The sequence below is a fragment of the Ictidomys tridecemlineatus genome, chromosome 4 (genome assembly GCF_052094955.1).
Source record: "Ictidomys tridecemlineatus isolate mIctTri1 chromosome 4, mIctTri1.hap1, whole genome shotgun sequence".
Lineage (NCBI taxonomy): Eukaryota > Metazoa > Chordata > Mammalia > Rodentia > Sciuridae > Ictidomys > Ictidomys tridecemlineatus.
This window is the reverse complement of record NC_135480.1, coordinates 5,118,762-5,137,011: the sequence shown is the minus strand read 5'-3', so window position 1 is coordinate 5,137,011 and position 18,250 is coordinate 5,118,762. Positions and strand designations below refer to the sequence as shown.

General features: G+C 46.5%; 2 protein-coding genes across 35 annotated transcripts in view; one reads left to right on the top strand and one right to left on the bottom strand.

The window, feature by feature from the left end:
• Positions 1 to 722: 722 nt before the first annotated feature.
• LOC144376957 (uncharacterized) lies at positions 723 to 6,235 on the bottom strand. 3 transcript variants are annotated; one of them, XM_078045467.1, is made up of 2 exons: positions 4,100 to 6,235; positions 723 to 1,254 (listed from the first exon to the last, which is right to left on the bottom strand). In XM_078045467.1, the coding sequence occupies exon 1, from the start codon at positions 5,744 to 5,746 to the stop codon at positions 5,213 to 5,215; it is 534 nt and encodes a 177-aa protein (XP_077901593.1). In that variant the 5' UTR covers positions 5,747 to 6,235; the 3' UTR covers positions 723 to 1,254; positions 4,100 to 5,212. The 3 variants fall into 3 exon arrangements, with proteins under 3 accessions (XP_077901593.1, XP_077901594.1, XP_077901592.1); XM_078045468.1 differs by lacking the exon at positions 723 to 1,254 and adding an exon at positions 2,295 to 2,510; XM_078045466.1 differs by lacking the exon at positions 723 to 1,254 and having other exon boundaries at positions 2,295 to 4,390; positions 4,747 to 6,235.
• The window catches only part of Ppp6r3 (protein phosphatase 6 regulatory subunit 3), a 135,654-nt gene continuing 122,575 nt past the window's right edge, over positions 5,172 to 18,250 (top strand). For 11 of the 32 annotated variants that reach the window (XM_078045462.1, XM_078045458.1, XM_078045453.1 and 8 more), the window contains exon 1: positions 5,187 to 5,318. The gene's annotated coding sequence lies outside the window, so the exon portion shown is untranslated. Of the gene's footprint in view, positions 5,319 to 18,250 lie in introns of all 32 variants that reach the window. The other 21 variants (XM_021731730.3, XM_021731728.3, XM_021731727.3 and 18 more) reach the window with 7 other exon arrangements.

Genomic DNA, 18,250 nt, shown 5'->3' with positions numbered 1-18,250 from the left:
TGAAAGCCTGCCAGGGAGGAGCAGCCCGAGCTGCGGACTCCTGGCCACCTGCATGGGCTGAAGGTTGAGTCACGCTGCAGCCCTCTCTGCCCTCCCCTGGCACTGGGTGGTTACCCCATACCCCCAACAGACCCGCTGCATGGCTAGGGGTGCCTTCTGTGGCCAGAGGCTGTCCATTCCTTTCCTACCCGTGTAGTCAGCTGGGGGAGGGAAGGAACTGTCCGCTCACTGCCTGCCATGTCAATCTGTCAGCCTTCGGCAGGCACTTCCTGCAGGCAGAGTCCTGCACCTGAGCTCTGACCTGCTGGGAGGCCTAGATTAGCAGGTGAGGTCCCTCCTTGACAGCCCTCAGCCCCAGTGACAGGGCAGTCTGCAAAGCTGTCAGGACAGCACAGAGAAAGACACCCTGGAGCCCCGGGGACGTGGTGTTCAGAGGATGGCCGACAGGGCTTCCCGAGATGTGTCTTAAATGAGGGGCGAAGTTAACTGGGCTTATTTACCTTCAAGGCAGCTAGCGAGCTAGATGGTGTCCCCTATCCATAGTTGAGGGAACACAGGCTTGGGAAACCAGAAGCAAAGCTAGGATTATTCTCATTCATTCTCTGAATTGTTCCTTTATCCAGTAAACATTACTAACTGCTACTCAATGTGGCCATCTGGCCTCCTCCCTCCCTCCCTCCACTCACCCCTGCAGTGACAGCCACCGCTCCCCAAGTCCCCATCACCCCTCCCTGGCCCTGTGGGATCTCCCTTGTGTCATCAGCTCCTTTCCAGTCAACCTGTCAGAGTGGACCATCTGCTCAGCTCAGCCCCCTCCAGCCCTCTCCCCAGGAGCGGTGGGGGCTCCCTGCCCGCCCTGCTTCTGCCCCTGGGCCACAAGGAGGCAGGGGATAGAATCCTCACGGCCAGGGCTTGGGCACTTCAACGGCCAAGCAGGTCACCTGTCTGGGAGCCGGGCTTGGGTACCACTCAGGCTCCTCCTCAGGGGTACTCAGTCGGCTCTTCTCGGCCTTGGACTGAACCACACCTCAGAGACCCACCCTGAAGCCCCCCGCGGGCTCCTCTCTGGTGCTCTCCCAAGTCCCAAGCCTCTGCCTCTCTCCACCCGATGTCCTCTTCTCTTTCTTCCTGCAGAAGCATGCTGCTGGCAGCCAGGAAGACACCCAGAATTCCCCTTGCTCCCAACACTGGGCTCTCAGCGATCCTTTGTGGGGAGGAAGGTGCCTCCCCCTAGCCCAGGCTGAACTTGTTGCACTGACAAGAAACAAAGAGAAACAGAGGGCTTCAATTCCCATGCCAAAGTGGGTCCACCCCTCAGCGGGCTTGGCTCCCCTCCAGCCTCAGCAGCCCTTGACCTAACCCAGCACCAGGCTGGACGGCAGCTCCTGGACACTGCCCAAGCCCTTCGGGAGCATGTCCTCTGCTAGGAGGCCCCACTCCAGCTGGCGGATCTGTGCCAGTCCAGGGGCGACTGTGCCCTGGCAACAGAACAAAAGGGAAGACAAGGTAGTATCTTTTTCTTCAAATTAAACTTCCTCAATTTAAAGTCTTTATTCAGAGCTCATCTTTCCTGAGTGTATGTATGTCTGAGTTAAAATGTCCTTTTATGAAATCATGGGATTTTTTAGTTTGTTTTAAAATTATTACTTGCTAGGGGCTGGGGCAGGACTTCTGTGGTAGAGCGCTTGCCTAGTGTGTGTGAGGCACTGGATTCAATCCTCAGCACCACATAAGAATAAATAAATAATAAATGACAGAATACCACCATTTAAGAAAATGATTACTTGATAGAATTAAAATAGGGCAGTTCTGTGTCCCTCCACAGTTTTAGAGGTAGTTTCATCTACTGGGTACAAGGGTATCACACTCTTCTCTCTACTGAGTATGTTTGAAAATATCAAGAACGTGTACTTTTTAAAAAGTGGGGATGGACTGAAACGTTAAACACTAAAAATTAAGCTAAAAAAGGATCGGGAGGGAAAGGGAGAGGGTGGTGACCCATATACTCCACAACTTTTAGGGTGTACAGGTTGATCTGTGTGAATGCAAAGCATTCCCTTGCTCCAGGCCTGTCTGTGGCTCCCCATTAGCCACAGGAGAAGGGCTGACATCAGATACTCCCCCAGGAAGCCCTCCCTGACTGCACTCCTTCCAGCTAGGTTAGGAATGCTCCATAATTGGTGAGTACGGGGTCACTTACCATGAGTGAGGTGTGTCATCTCATTTAATTACAGGGCACACATCTTTTTTTTTTTTTTTTTTTTTTTAAGAAAGAGTGAGAGAGAGGGAGAGAGTGGGAGAGAGAGAGAGAATTTTAATATTTATTTTTTAGTATTTGGTGGACACAACATCTTTGTTTATATGTGGTGCTGAGGATCGAACCCGGGCTGCACGCACACTAGGCGAGCGCGCTACCGCTTGAGCCACATCCCCAGCCCCAAGGGCACACATCTTTGTGACCCAGCTGAGTCTGGAATGGAAGGAGCTTGAAGCAGACACTGGCAGATCCTCTGCGGATGGAATGAGTGAAATGGACGCAGGAGTCCCTCAATGGACAGCACAGATAGCAGATTCCAGCCCAGCTGCCCCTCCTACCCTGGGGCCAGCCATCCTCTTAGGGAGCAACTGTGGCCTGGGGCTCCCTGTAGCCTGTCTCAACTCTTTTGTGTATGTGCGGTGTTGGGGTTCAAACCTAGGGCCTCGTGCATGCTAGGAAAACACTACCACTGAACTACACCCTCAACCTTGTCTGATGTTTTAATTTTTTGGTACTGGGGATTGAATCCAGGGGCACTTAACCTTTGAGTTACATCCCTAGCCTTTATAATATTTGAGACAAGTTCTCCCTAACTTGCTTAAGGCTTTACTAAGTTGCTGAGGCTGGCTTTGAAAAACTTGGGATCCTCCTCAGCCTCCTGAGTCACTGGGATCACAGGTGATACCTGATATTCTTGCTTGACTCTATCGTTTCTAAAGTATAGGCAGAACTTCTTCTGCCCAGGGGCCCTCCCTGGCTCCCACTGCCTGGGCCTAACCCCAAGGTTTCTTTGTTTGACTTGCAAGACCTCTGTAAATCCCTCCCGACCTGCTTCCTGTTCTCTTTCCTCAGACCTGTGGTCACCCTGACCTTGTCCTCCACCAAATGCACTGTACCACCTGCTTTCCCTGGCATGCCCACTCCCACCCAGGTCATCTGCCTGTATGTCCCCCTCCCTAACTGCATCAACTTGCCTCAGTTTTGACTGTTTCTTACTAGCAAAGTGATCTTGAATAAAGCCTCTAGTCTCTCTGAGCAGTAGCACTGATGTGAACAATATCTGTCCTTGTTTGCTGCCTCCCTAGATACCCAGTATCACTCAGGGCATGGACCCCAGTAGGTATTATCACCTGCACTGAACAGAGAAGACCAGGAGAATCAGAGAGGTTATATCACCTAGCCAAGGTCACCTGGCCAACACGGCTGCCCCTGGTGTCTGAATGCTTTATGGGCCTCCATTAACTGTATTGTAAAATGGGGATAATACTGTTTGGAGCTCCCCTAATGAACTCTTTCTAGATAAGCGGAGTTTGTGGCTGGAGGCAGACTAAGAGTGGATTGGTGAGGGTGGGGCATGTCAGCAGTCCCTAGGCCCTGGGATTGTTCCAACCCAAGCTGGGCAGTTCCCCTGCCACTTGATGTTAGAGCTCAGAAAGCCTGAGGCAGTGAGGTGGAAGGAGCCCAGGCCAGCTGGGGCTTGTGGACAGGGGCGAGGGTGCGGAGAGATGCTGAACTTGGTAAAGGCAGCAGGTGCTCAACTCCTGGAGGTTCTGCCCTTCCCCTCCCCCAGCAGCCAAGCTCTGCCACATTACCCAGGGTCATGGATTTCCTCAAGCAGCACTCTAGTGCTGGAATGGTCGTCCCTGACCAACCCCACGCCAAGGAACCTGTCTGAGGTGTGAGCCTTGAGGACTGGCATTGTGGCATGGTCCTTCCAGGCCCTGTAAGACTCAGCAGTCACTTCTGCCACTCCATCTCCCACTTCCTGCACACACATGCCTCCCCAGTGCTTTTCAAAGTCCCACTACGGGGGTCTCTCTGCCAGGCCCCCAGATTGTTCACCTTATTGTCACCTGCTGTTTCTTAGGCGGTGGTGGTGGGGCAGTTTCATGGGACCTGGGAGCCGCCCTCTAGGGCTCTCTGGTGTGAGTGACAGTGCGGTCCCTGGCAGGCAGCTCCAGCGCACCTAACTCAATTGCCCAGGTTCTTCCAGCTTTTGCCGGTTGGGTTTCGGGGGATGCGGAGAGTCCACAGGAACAGGGCAGGTGACTTGCAATGGTACGAAGTGAGCAATCCTTCTTGCCCCAGGCAGTTCGGGGGCAGGGATCCTGAGGTCCAGGACCTGGTCCTCACCTGAAAAGGGAACTTGTCCGGGAAACGGGCCAGATCATCAACCTGGATGATGACTCGTGTGTCAATCCTTCCTCCAAATAAAAGGGACCCCCCCGCCCCGTTCTGTGTGTCTCCCCTCCCTCATGAAGGTGGGGGGCCCAGCTAGAGGCATTCAGCAACTCCACATCTACAGCCCACTTCCGGGGTTGCCACCTGCTCGGATACAGTGACCGCGGGAGGTGACCCCCTAGTAAAATGCGGTCGCGGAGAATGCGGGCATTGATCCCACCCCCTCTAACACGCCAAGCGAGCGCTCGGCCACTAGAGCTAATTCCCCAGTTCGGGAGCTTTTCGCCCCGGCGCGCACGGTCGCTCACGTCACCACCGGTCTCCAGGCGCTCCGAGCCCCGCCTGCCTGCTGCCACCTCGTCACCCCATTGGTTCCACTGCGCTCCGAGTTCCACGGCCACGATTGGTTTGGCTCAATTTAGTTTTAAAAGACAGTGGCCACTCGGATTGGTGGTCCGAAGCGTCCTTCAAGCAGAGACCCCGCTGTTGCTACGGCGTTGGTTGGGTTACTCAGACAGGCTTCTCCCGATTTCTGATTTGTTTCTCAGACTCCCGGGTCCTCGAGGTTCCGGATCCGTCAAGTCCATGGGAAAAGAATGCGACTCTCGCGCTTGACTGACGAGGACTCTCACCCAATCAAAGTGGAGGCAAGGGAGCCGCTGGGCGACCCAATAGGTGGTGGGGGGCGGGAGAAGAAGGCCAATGAGCGTGGGTCTGGGGGCGGGGTCAGGTCCGCGATTGGCTGTGAGGCGGCCGAGGGAAGGCGGGGGGAACTCAAGGCCTGCTTGATACGTCCGCCATTTTGGGCGCTGCGCTGATGGTGTCGGTGAGCGCTTTTCCCGCCTGAGCGCAACTAGCGGCGGGTCGTGGGCACCTCCAGGTAATGGGGGTGGGGGCGGCGGAGGGGGCCGTGGCGCGGGGTGCGCGAGCCGTGCGGGCGGGCAGGGGGGTCCTCGGCCGGGCCCGGGCGGCGCGGGAGGGAGCGTCCCGGCCCCTTTCCCCTCCCCCCCGGAATTCGCGGCTCCGCGGGCCCGGGAGGCGCGGCGCCGAGCCCTTCCCCACGGCCTCGGCCGCTCCTGTCAGCCGGATCCCGGGCGGGACGCCGGGCGGCGAACTTCGCGCCGAGGTGACGTGCGCGGCCTTGGGCGCCGGCCGGGCGAGGCGCGCCGGGAACCGACTCCGGCCGGTGCCTGCGGCGTCGACCGCCGCCCGGCCCGCTGCGCCCGGCCTCCTACCTGCCGGCTCCGGGCCGCCGCTCCGGCGGCCGGGGGAGCGCGTCCGGGCGAGGCGGCGAGTCGCCGGGGCCATTGTTGCACTCCTCCGGGAAACAAGTTTTGTGGGTTTCCGTGGGTTGGGAGCGCGCGGCACGCAGCCTGGCGCGGGGTCTGGGTGGTCTCCTCGCGGCTCCGGCCCCGACGTGCAGCTCGCGGTGGGCCCGCCCCGGGCCGCCCCGGCGAGTTGGAGCCCGTGGCATGGTCCTCCTCGAGGCCCCGAGGACCTCCCTCTTAAAGAAGCCCATTCAAACTTGGAGCCCGCCGCTCGCTCGAACTTGGTCTTGGAGCTGTGGTGCACGGAAGGAGTCCCCGGGTGTCCCCGGCCCCGACGGCCTCCCTCAGGGCTCGCTGTCAGGTCCCTGGTGCTCGACGTGGGCACGGGCGCAGCTTTGTTTGTTTTGCTTTTACGCGAGGGGGCACTTGGGAGTTCCTTTCGTCCTCGCGGCACCCCTGTTGATGTTGCCCCACTTTGTTTAGTGAAGTTTACTTCGATTTTCCCTCAAGGTCATGTTGCCGATTGGCAGCGAGTGGGAAAGGGACTCCAGAGTTTCAGCCACAGTAATGTGCCTGAAGTAGCAAGCCCAATATGCGCTGTCAGTGGTGCCTTGGAGCTTTTTCAATCTGGAGTTCCAGCGCCTGGTTCAAATCTTGGCCTAACCACTTTGTAGCTCTGTGACCTTGGGCAAGTTTCTCAACCCCTTTCTGCTTCCTCTGTAATATGGGAATAAAAATGAGTCCATTTCTTAAGTGTGTTCCAACAAATGCACATGTTACTCATGTGTCTGGATATATATGTAAATGAGTTAGTTCATGTGAAGCAAGTAGAACTGTACCTGGCCGTAGAATCAGTTCAGTAATTAGTGGTTTTTATTACTAATTTAAATTTGGTTTTTAAATGTTTAAGTGTTTAAGAACTGATTCTTGATGACTGTCTTTGTAAAGCTCTGGGTACAGGCTGTGGATGTAGCTCAGTTGGTAGAGTGCATGCATAAGGCCCTGGGTTCAGTCCCCAGCACCAAAATCAATCAATCAATAAAAGCTCTGTGCAGTTTAAGGGTCACTTGGACTGCAGGAATGAACTAGAAGTTGTTACCATTTTTTGACAAGACAGCTTGTTGAAAAATCATTAAATTTTATTTACTGGGGTAATAAGTGGTGACACTTAAGAATGTTTTCTATAGAGGTGGTTAAACACAAGCCATCAAGAACTGGACTATTTTTCATGTACTTCTGAGTGTGAGTGGCCCCCATATCAGTAACTTTGGGGTTTCATAGTATTTTCCTGGTTGTTGTTGACAATTGAAAGCTGCTATGTATTGAGATGTATATTTCAACTAAGATACAGGTTGAATATTCTCTAATGTGAAAGCCTAAAATGCCCTGAAATCTGAAACTTTGAGAAACTGATTTGAGGCTCAAAATTTTGGATTTCAGAGCATTTTTGATTGTTCATTTTTTGGTTATTGGTGCTTAAAAAGTTTTGGAGTTTCAGTTTTTGGAATAGGGATGCTTAACCCATAAAATCTGGGCAAATACTCCAAAATCCAGAAAAACAAAAAAATCCGAAACTTTTCTGGTCCCAAGCACTTTGGAGAGGGATATTTGGTCTGTAGTTCAGGAAATAACTGTTGTTCTGAGTGTATGCTCTAGAGGCTATTCTGCATCTCTGTCTGGTCATGGAGTCTAGAATATTTAATGAAGAGGTCTGCTTGTTTAGTCATCTAAACTCAGGATTTTAGTGCCTACCCTGTGCTCTTGGTACTTGAAACTGTACTTGCTTTTCCCTTAGCGGTAGTTGATTGTGATATGATTTGCTTAGTTGCACTGGGGAAGTGTATTTTGATAGAGTGGGTCTTAAGTAGAGATGAGCATCTTGCTGGTGTAATTTATGCAAGGACAGCAAGAAAATTTTTGAGTTTAGAAGATAAACTTTTATGTATACCAAACCAAACCAGTTAATTAGCCTCAGTTAAGTAATTGAAGAATTGAGAACTGGCCTGTAGTTGGACAGGTGATTTTTGCCTCCAGGAAACATTTGGGAATGTCTGGAGACATTTTTAGTTACTCCTCTGGTGTGCTTCTAGAGGGTAGAGGCCATGGCTACTGTTAAACATCCTACAGTGCACAGGACACCCTCTCTCCAACAGAATTTATCCAATCCCAACCTTGGTAGTGTTGAGATTGAGAAACCCTAGAAAGATGATGGACTTGTCTGGGATAGAATCATTTGGGATGTTTTATGACCATGGATACTGGACTCCACCTCTGGAAATTTGTGGAAGGATTGAAAACTCAGTTTTATTATTTATTTATTTATTTAAAATATTTATTTTTTAGTTGTAAGTGGACACAATATCTTTATTTTAATGTGGTGTTGAGAGTCGAACTCAGTGCCTCATGTATGCTAGGCAAGCACTCTATCACTGAGCTCCAGCCCCTGTCTGAGAACCTAGTTTTAAAAAGCTTCCTAGACAATATGGAACTGCTGACGGGTTTTACAACCACTGTTCTATACCATAGAGTTGAGGTACTGTGAGATACCTGATCCTTTGGGTGATCTGTGAGCTCTGTCTTTGGAGTACCTAGATTCTGCCTTGGAGGTTGTTTAGTTGTGGAGAGAGATGGTGTACATACATACTTTTTGAGGTGCCTGAAGAATGAATTTTAAATTAAATATTTTTATTAGATGAATTGATTTTAAAATAATTTTGAAACTTTTTCTTTCTTTACTCTTGAAAATATATTACCATATTATGTTGAATTTAGCAGAACTGTCAGGTTAGGGCTTGCTCCTGTTCTGGATAACCTTATGCTACTAAAATTTTTTGAGTTTTATATCTTTTTTTCATATTTTTTAGTTGTTGATGTATATTTATTTATTTATTTATTAATTTGGCGTGCTAAGGATCAAACCCAGTGCCTTACACATGCTAGACAATTGCTCTGCCACTGAGCCACAATTCCAGCCCCATGAGTTTTGTATCTGTTGTCCTCATCTTGTCACTCAGCTGTCAGGTCTATTTCTAGATCCCAAATTCAACTTTTTTTTTTTTTTAAAATACCTTTCCCCAGAGAGTTATCCCTGGATCAGTTTACCAGTTCTGCCCTTTGAGGGAGAGAGGGATATACAATAAGTAAGCTTAATCTTTAACACAGTGACTGTGCTGGTTAATAAAGAGACTGGACTCTGACCCAGAGGAGGATTTTTTTTTTTTTCCTCGTGGGTAGATGAAGTGCAGTAGTAGAGAGAGGAGCAGAGATTATTTTCTTGCCATACTTAAAATTTAGATTTACTACCTTGCTGAAAGGAAGAATTTAGGATGAAAACTATACAAGCTATGCTAAATGTTAATATTTGGACATATAATTTGGATATATAAAAGATAAGGTCATGGAGTCCATCCCACCTTTTTTCTTTTGGGGTGCTGGGGATGGAGCTTGGCCTTAAGCATTGCTAGGAAAGCGCATCACCAGCTGAGCCACACCTCCAACCCATGGAGGCACTTTCTGATTTTTCATTGTGAAGTTTGACCTGTGTCTGTGTTGAACTACAAGTATATGTTGACCTCATATACTTCTAATCTTCATCTTTTTGATCATCCAATAAATTGAGCCCTTACTCTGCCAGAGGGAGGGGTTCACTGATAAACAAGCCCTTAAGGACTTGCAGTCTTGTGGGAGAGGCACACAATTACAAAGTAGACCATTTGCACAGTTTTTTAGGATTATGTAGTTTGTTGGCACTCAGTATCTCAGTATCTCAGTATCTCCCGAGTTCTGCATCCTCAGGTCCACATGTGTGAGCTCAACCAGCTGTGGATTGAAAACACTTAAAATAAATTCCAGAGAGTTCCAAAAAACCAAATCTTTTTATTTTTTATTTTTAGGTGGACACAATATCTTTATTTTATTTTTATGTGGTGCTGAGGATTGAACCCAGTGTCCCGCACATTCCAGGAGAGTGTGCTACCACTTGAACCACATCTCCAGTCCCCAAAAACCAATCTTAAATTTGCCACAGGCATGAAACTTCACTGAATCCATGTGAATGAAGTGTAGCCACTAGTCACTTTGCTCATCTTCAGTTTTTCTCCAACACTTGTTTGAGCATTGGTTTTTGGGTGTCTCTTGTTTCCTCTAGGGTTAGGCCTAGGATGGTTGCATCTGAACTGAACATGTATGGACTCTTAATTCTTGTTATTCCCTAAGCAATATGGTATGACAACTATTCATATAGCATTTCTTTTGTATTAGTTATAAATAACCTAGATATGACTTAAAAGCATTCAGGAAGGTATGAGGTTAAATGTAAATACTGGCATTTTACATAAGGGACTGGAGCATCCTCAGATGCTGATATTTATTGGCTCCGAGAGTGGGAGTTGCTGGAACAAGTCTTCCCTAACACTGAGTGTTAGTTGCTCTCAGTGAGAAACTCTAGGGCCACATGAAAAAGAGATTCTGTTTATTGATTGGTTGGCTAATTTCATTAAACTTTGGGTAGTTGAGATTGCTAGAAATCTGGCAAAATAATAAAATACCTGTCCGTCCCGTCCCCCCCCTTTCATTTGTACTAAGTGGTAACTTTGACTTGGTTTTGGTGTCTTAAAAAATGCCATTCCAGGGCTGGGGTTGTGGCTCAGTGGTAGAGCGCTTGTCTAGCATGTGTGAGGCGCTGGGTTTGATCTTCAGCACCACATACAAATATAAATAAATAAAAGAAAATTATAAAAAATGATAGAAGAATAGATTTTTTAAAAATGCTGTTCCTTCCATGCTGGTGAAGCTGCTTGGTAATGAAAAATAGGGTCAAAGTTTATTGCTCCATACAAGTTGTCCAGAGATCAGATTTGAAACAGTGGTGACTGTGTGATTCTGGAGCCATCAGAAGGCTTCAAGGTTCTTGCTGAACAACTTGAACATCCTGAAATGCATGGTGCTGGGTATGGGGATGGGTTTTTTCCCTGTTGCAGTGTTGATCTGGGCTGACTGGCAATTGTTTTTGTGCCCTTTGACTTTGCCTTAGATTCTATTGTATTGGAAGTCCTTTTCTTTTACTCTCATTCCCTCTCCTTTATTTTTCTTCATTGGGAGAGAGATAGCTACTAGATAGATTGATAACCAGTTTAATGCAGGGTTTGAAGGATTACAGACTGACATCTGGATTACAGTTAGGTTGGTTAGATGGTGAAGACTTCTTACCATTATGCCTAACTGGGACATTTTATGTTAAGGAATTGGCAAAGAATAGAGGCTGTTGACTGCCTGTGTGTGTGTGTGTGTGTGTGTGTGTGTGTGTCTGGGTGTCTGGGATTGAACCTACGGCTGCTCAACCCCTGAGCCAAGTCTCCATCCCTTTTTATATTTTATTGAGACAGAGTCTCTGCTGAATTGCCTAGAGCTAAGTTGCTGAGGCTCAGGATCCTCCTCCCTAAGCCTCCTGAGCTGCTGGACTTATAGGCTTGTGCCACTGTGTCCAGCCTTGCTTGTCATAGTTGGCTAGTATTGACCTGTTTTAGAAGTATCAGTGAAGATAATACATTTGACTGAATTTATACAAATAAAGTTTGATAGGTTCTGAATATCCGATGTAAGGAGGCGCTGATGTTGTACTTCTCAGTGGTTCTTGTACCTTAGAAGTCAGCTGCCATGAAATTTGTCCTTACAGGAAAGATGAGTGAAAGATTTGGTTTTAGAATGTTAGCAGAATTAAAAGGCTGCATAAATAAGAGTGTGACTGAATGCTGAGTCAGACTTGGAGAAAGCTGAGTGCATTGCTAGTTGGAGCTTTGGGTTCTCTGTACCTGGAGGTGAATCTTAGCAAGAGTACTGGTAGCAGAGAGACACTCTGAGAAGAGGGGAAAGGAGAGCTGCCTGAGAACGCATGGCATCTGAGACTAATCAGGACAGGTAACACTAAAGCAGGCTCTGCTGTGGCCTAGTAGGTAGACCTTGCCTGATGACTTTGGCTAGGCCTTCAGTCCCTAGATGAGGGCAGTGGTAGGAGGAACGTTGCTAAGTATCGACTTGATTGGCACTTGTGGCTTCCTTTCATGAGAATCATGGTTTGGGATTGGAACAGAACTTAAAAGATCATGGATACTTGGAAAATTTATGTCATGCTGAAGAATGGACTCGGAGACAGCAGAAATCACAGTATTTAGGTGATCCCTTAGGTGTGTACTGCTTCACAAGACCACAGTTTGTGTTGCAAGAGTGATGTCACAGCTGTGTATCACTGAGAGTTAAGAACACATGGTTAATTCCTAATTGCTTTTCTTTTGGTGGTAGTTCTTGTCAGTTGTCTTTATGTGGTGGATGAGGGGACAGTGACTCCTGGATTTCTTTTGTTGACATAGAGATACCAAGGGTTTCTACTGACTTTGGACCATGAGCAGGTCTCATTTGCCTGTCGTCTGTGAGTGAGACTCCTGCCCCTTCACTCTGGAATGATCCCTTTTCCCATTGTGGATTTCTTATCCTTGCTTCATTGTATAACTGTAGGTGGATTCAACAGTCATGCATTTGGCATCTATCAGAGGCATAATATTTTGCTGCTAAGGTACTACCACGTCTCTGTTCTTAATTCCAAATATATTTTGGTAGTCAGGAGTGCCCAGGTTCCAGCCACTGTTGTGGCACATGGCCTGTAATCCCAGCAAATTGGGAAGCTGAGGCAGGAGGATCGCAAGATTAGGCCAGCCTCAGCAATTCAGCAATTCCCTGTCTCAAAAAAACAAAATGCTTGGGGATGTAGCTCTAAGTTCTGAAGGAGAGACATGGAATATTATGGATCATAGAGAAACTTTGAGGGCTAACTAGTTGCTCTAGGGAAGTACAGGGTAATGGCGATTTTGGTGGAACGTTTATATGCAAGTTTTTTTTTTTCCTCTAAATGATTATGTTTTATACATGTTTTATTTCACATGTATGTATATATTCCTGGCACCTTGGATATTGTACAAATAACTCTTTGCTGTGAAGTCACATGTTATATAGAATGTTTTTTCAGCATGCCATGGTCATATGTGCCTTGAAAGATCAGTCAGTATGTTAGCAGATGATTGAGCCCTTTTGATTTTGTCTTAGTATCCTTACACATTCCATACTGTGACCAAATAGTTCTATTGAGATCTGCAGATTTTTTCTGCAAAGGGCCAGTTGGTAAATATTTGAGGCTTTGCAGGCCAAATAGTCTGTGCAGCTCCTGGGTGGGCTGTGTGTGTGAAAGCAGACAGCCAGTGTGTAAACTGAGGAAGGTAGCCGTCTTCCTGTGGAACCTCACAGTCTAAATAGGTGGTGGGCTGGATTTGTCTGTGGCCCATAGTTTTCCAGTACTCATTCTAACCTTTTTTAATAATTTGAATATTTAGTGAGATAATATATTCAAGGAGTATATATTGTATGCAGATATTCTTAAAAATTAAAACTGACAATTGTGTACCCACTGACTAGATTAAGAAATAGAATGTTGTCACTGCCTTTGGTTCCCTGTGCCACTTTCTTCTTTGCCTTCCTCTTTCTGAGCTACTTAAGGCATTTTATTTTTAAGGCTTTACTTTTATGGTGGTGTCATCTATGAGTGTACCTTTGTTTAATAAGTTTTGCCTCCTGTTAAACTATACAAAGTGAGTCACTTTGTTCTGTGACTTTTTTCCTTTTCAACATTGTTTTTGGGATCCATGCATTCAGTTGTTTGAGTACTGTGTCTTGGGTACTGTTCCAGTGCTGGGTATGTTAGCAGTGAGAAAAGCAGACAGAAGTCCCTGCCCTCCTGGAGCTTTCATTTTAGTGGGAGAAAGACAGTTAACAGATGAGTGGAAGGTTCAGTTGCTATCTGGTGATAGAAGTAGGGAAAAGAAGTAAAGCAAGAGAAGTGGGTGAGTGGGCTGTTTGCACATGAAATGCAGTGATCAGGTAGGCCTTGCTGAGAAGAGGTCCTGTGTAGAGGTGAGGGGTCAAGACCTGGGCCCACTGGTGGAGGCAGCTTTACAGGCAGAGGATAATTTGTTGGAGGGGCTCTAGGAGGCCAGTGTGCCTGAAGGCAAGTGCCCACAGGGCGGTAGGGTGGGTCTCCAGGCCTAGGCCTTTGTAAAGATTTTGTTATTTTCTTTGAGAGGGGAAGTCAGTGTTTTGAGCAGAAGTGTGACATGGTATGGTTTCTTAAAGGTCCCCCTGTAGCTGTGTTAAGAATAGCTGTCCCTGTGCTGCTGGAAGGAGGCTAGAGGCTGTGGCACTGATCCAGCAGAGCATTCATGGCAGCTTGGACTGAAGGGGAAGGGGGTAGTGTGAAGTGGTTGGATTTTGGATTCTTCTTGAAGGGAGAGCAGACAGGATTTGCTGGCAGATTGGGTGTGGGTGTGAGAGAGAAGTGAAGGATGATACCAGGAATTTTTGCTCACAGTGGGAGTTGCCATTTGTGAAGAAGACTTTTGGAAGAGCAGGTTTTGGAAGTAAGATCAGGAGGTTTTTTTTGTTTTTTCTTTTATTTAAATATTTTATTAATTGTTGATGGACCTTTATTTATATGTGGTGCTGAGAATCAAACCCAGTGCCTCACACGTGCTAGGCAAGCGCTTTACTATTGAGCCATAATCCCAACCCCAGGAGTTGAGTTTTGGACCTGTATAGTTTGTAAAGCTTTTAGAGAGCAGGCTGGAGATGTGTAGGATGAAGGTCTCTGGAGTTCAGGGGACGGTTCTGGGCTGCTGATAGCAACATGAATCTTCCATGTTTAGATGACCCTGCAGTCTTGAGGCTGAGCCAGGGTGCCGAGGAAAGGAGTGCCCAGAAAGAGCAACCTTGCGAGTAGGAGGAACCAGGCAAGTGTGGCAGTAGTGAAGCCTGGGGAACCTTCGCTAGATGCTACTGCCCTAAGGTCTAGTGTGGTGAGGGCTAAGATTTGTCCCCTTGTTACCGCTGTTGACCAGTGACGAGACCTTGCTTCCCCAATGTTGAAGAATAACACCAGAGAAGCACGCCGAGGCCAGGTCAGAGTGGAAAATTAGAAGTTTATTAAAGGACAGCAGAAAAGACTTCTCCCAGAGGAAGAAGGGGACCCAAGAGGTGGAATCCATTGAAGGGCGAATGTGTTCCCCTTTTTATAGTTTTTGGTGATGGAATGTAGGTGGGAAAGCCCGAAGGGTTGGGACACACTTGGGCCAAAGAAGTAATCTGGGCACTTCCGAGTCATTAACATTTCTTTGGGATGGGCTATCTTCAAATCTGTTGGGGCCTGTTTCCTGGACTTCATTAATATTCCAAGAGTTGCTCAACTTTTCCTGAAATTCATTTTCAACATGGTCTCCATTTTAGATTTCACTCGATATTAGACCCGATTTACCTAACTACACTGACTGCCTAATTTTAAATCTGGCTTCACCCTGGTATTGGTGGCAGGGAAGTTAAGGATGACCATGAGAGCCTTCCCAGGCAGTGCAAGAAGGCCTGAAGTCGGGGATGGAGAGAGGAGGACTACAGATACTGTTCTGTCAAGGGGGTTTGCCACAGGGATGAGGGGAGACTAGGTTTTGTTGTGATGGGAAAAACCACAGGGTTTTGTCATTTTGGTGGGAAATGAAGTAGGAAAGGTGACACTTGCTGGAGTCTGGGTCTTGAGAAGACATCAGGGACTAGGCTGACGGCCCATGTAGAGAGTTGGTGTCCATGGGTTTCGAGGTGAGAGGAGGGAAAGCAGATGCGGGGCGGTGGAGTAGTGGAGTGCAGGGACATTTTCTTTCCCGTTTTGTTTTTTTTCTCTCAGTGAAAGTCTGGAAAAAATTCTCGGCACTCAGTGAGGATGAGGGGGAGTTGGAGTGAGCCTGAGAATGAGGAGAATGGGGAAAGAAAAGATGTGAATGGGAACCAGGCCTGGTGGTGCACCTCTGTCATCCCAACAGTTTAGGAGGCTGAGGCATGAGGTCATAAGTTGGAGGCCAACCTCAGCAATGTAGCAAGACCCTGTCTCAAATTTAAAAAATAAAACAAAACAAACCCAAAAAACCTGATGATGTGGCTCAGTGGTAAAGCACCCCTGGGTTCCGTCCCCAGTACCAAAACAACAGTAGCAGGAATGGGTTAGCAGGTAAGGTGGGTTGGTGACCTGCCTGAGCAGAGTGGCCCCGAGTTGAAAAGCAAGACAGCACAGCTCTGTTGTTTCCCTGGAAGCCCAGCATGTGGTTCTTCATTTATGGGGTTGTGGTTTTCCAAGCAAGAATGGCAAAGCAAGGGAGAGACTGGGAAGAGAGGGCCTTAGACGTGAGGTTTGTCCACAGTGACAAATAGAACTGCAGTTTACTCCTTTCTACTTTTGTGTTATATTTGAGGCTGACAGGGTCTCATTTTATTTGCCATCTTGTCATTGGCAAATAGGATTGTTTCCAGTGAGAGAGAAGGCTGCTGTCAACAGTTGCTAAAGTACCTCTCCAGGTTGTAGGCTTTGGAGAGAATTGCAGAGTAGTGGGGTATCTACCCCTTCCATTTTGTTCAGGAGATGATGCAGCTTGTTTCTCTAAGCAGTTGCGTGGGATTCCACTGCCAAAAGTGCTCATGTACAGTTCCACCAGCTCTTGGATTGTCAGACTTTTTTTTTTTAAGTTGTAGATGGACACAATACCTTTGTTTTATTTACTTGTTTTTTATAAGGTGCTGAGGATTGTTTCATACAGACTGTTTCATACTTGACTTTTTGGTTGTATTTTTTGTGGTACTGGGAATTGAATCCAAGGGTTTCTGCATGCTGGGAAAGTACTCTGAGCTACTTCTCCAGCCTTTTTAATTTCGTTTTGAGACAGTCTTGTTAAGTTGCCAGGGCTGGCCTCGAACTTGGGTTCCTCCTGCTGAGCCTCCCAAATCTCTGGGATTATAGGTATGTGCTGGGATTATAGGTATCTAAAAAGTTTATATATAGGTTAATTTCATATCCTTGGAGAAAAATCTGCCCATATACTTTGCACGTTTTATTTTTATCTTTTCTCTGATTATTAATAAAATTGAGCAGCATCTTGTATTTTTCTTGGCTATTTGAATTTCTAAAAATATATTTTTAGTTTTTTTAAATTGTAGCTGGACACAATACCTTTTATTTATTTATTTTTATATGGTGCTGAAGATTGAATCCAGCTCCTCACAGGCGCTGGTGAGCACTCTACTGCTAGGTGAGCACTCTACTGATGAGCCACAACCCCAGCCCTGGCTATTTGTGTTTTTATTTTTGTGAAATGTCTGCCCTCTCACACTATTGTTTGTGTAGCGTTTCTTAATTGTAATAATTCTTATGTATTCTGATTGATTTTTATTAATTATTTGTGCAACAAATACTTTTTCCCATTTTGAGGCTTATTTTTACTGTATTTATAGAATTTTAAAAGATGATGTTTATTAAAAGCGTAGAATATAAAAGTACAAAAGGAATTGGGTCCTTTTAGTCCTCTTTCTAACCTTCCTTCAACTGAGATAGATGAGTAAACAGATTTTTTATTTATAGCTTGTTGTTTTTTTTTTTTAATATTATTTTACTTCTAGGTGAACACATACTTTTATTTTACTTTATTTATATGTGGGGTTGAAGATCAAACCCAGGGTCTCAAGCGTGCTAAGCAAGGGCTCTACAGCTGAGCCACAACCCCAGCTTGTTGTTTTTTATTATTTTTTATTTTTTGGTGGGGGGTGGTACTGGGGATTGAACTCAGGGGCAGTCGATCACTGAGCCACATCCCCAGTCCTATTTTGTATTTTATTTAGAGACAGGGTCTCACTGAATTGTTTAGCACCTTGCTATTGCTGAGGTTGGTTTTGAACTCGAAATCCTCCTATCTCAGCCTCCAGAGCAGTTGGGATTACAGGCGTGTACCACCACACCTGGTTATCTAGTTATTTTTTAAAAGTTTTATGTTTTTTTCCCCCTCCAAGTTTTGCACATCTTTTTTTCTTAATGCTTTTGTGTATTTTTGGGAGGGGGGTACTGGGGATTGAACTCAGGGGTGCTCTGTCAGTGAGCTCCATCCCCATCTCTTTTTATTTTTTTATTTTGAAACAGAGTCTTGTTAAATTGCCTAAATTGGCCTCAAATTACAATCCTGCCTCAGCCGGTATTATAGGTCTCTGTCACCATGCCTAACCCTTACACATCTTTTGTTAGATTTATTCTTTGGGTATGTTATAGCTTTTGTGCTATTGTAAATGATGTTTTTAAAAGTTAAATTTTCTGTTTGCTGGGAAATGAAAGTATAGTTGACTTATATTTGCTTTTACATGCAGTAACTTCAATGTAATAAATGGCCTGTGGGCTCTTTTGGGGTTTTTATGTAAATACTCATCTCATTTTTGAATACTAACAGTTTTTTTTTTCTTTCTCAGTAATCCTTAACAGTAAATGATATTGCATTCTAGGCCGGCTGCGCTGCTTGGGACAGCCATCACAGTGGAGAACATACATGGTAATGGCAGGCACCATTGTCAGCAGTTTCAAAGAAAATGGTTTCATTTTTCACAATTAAATGAGTGGGTACTTTTTCTTTAACAAGTTAAGAATGATAAA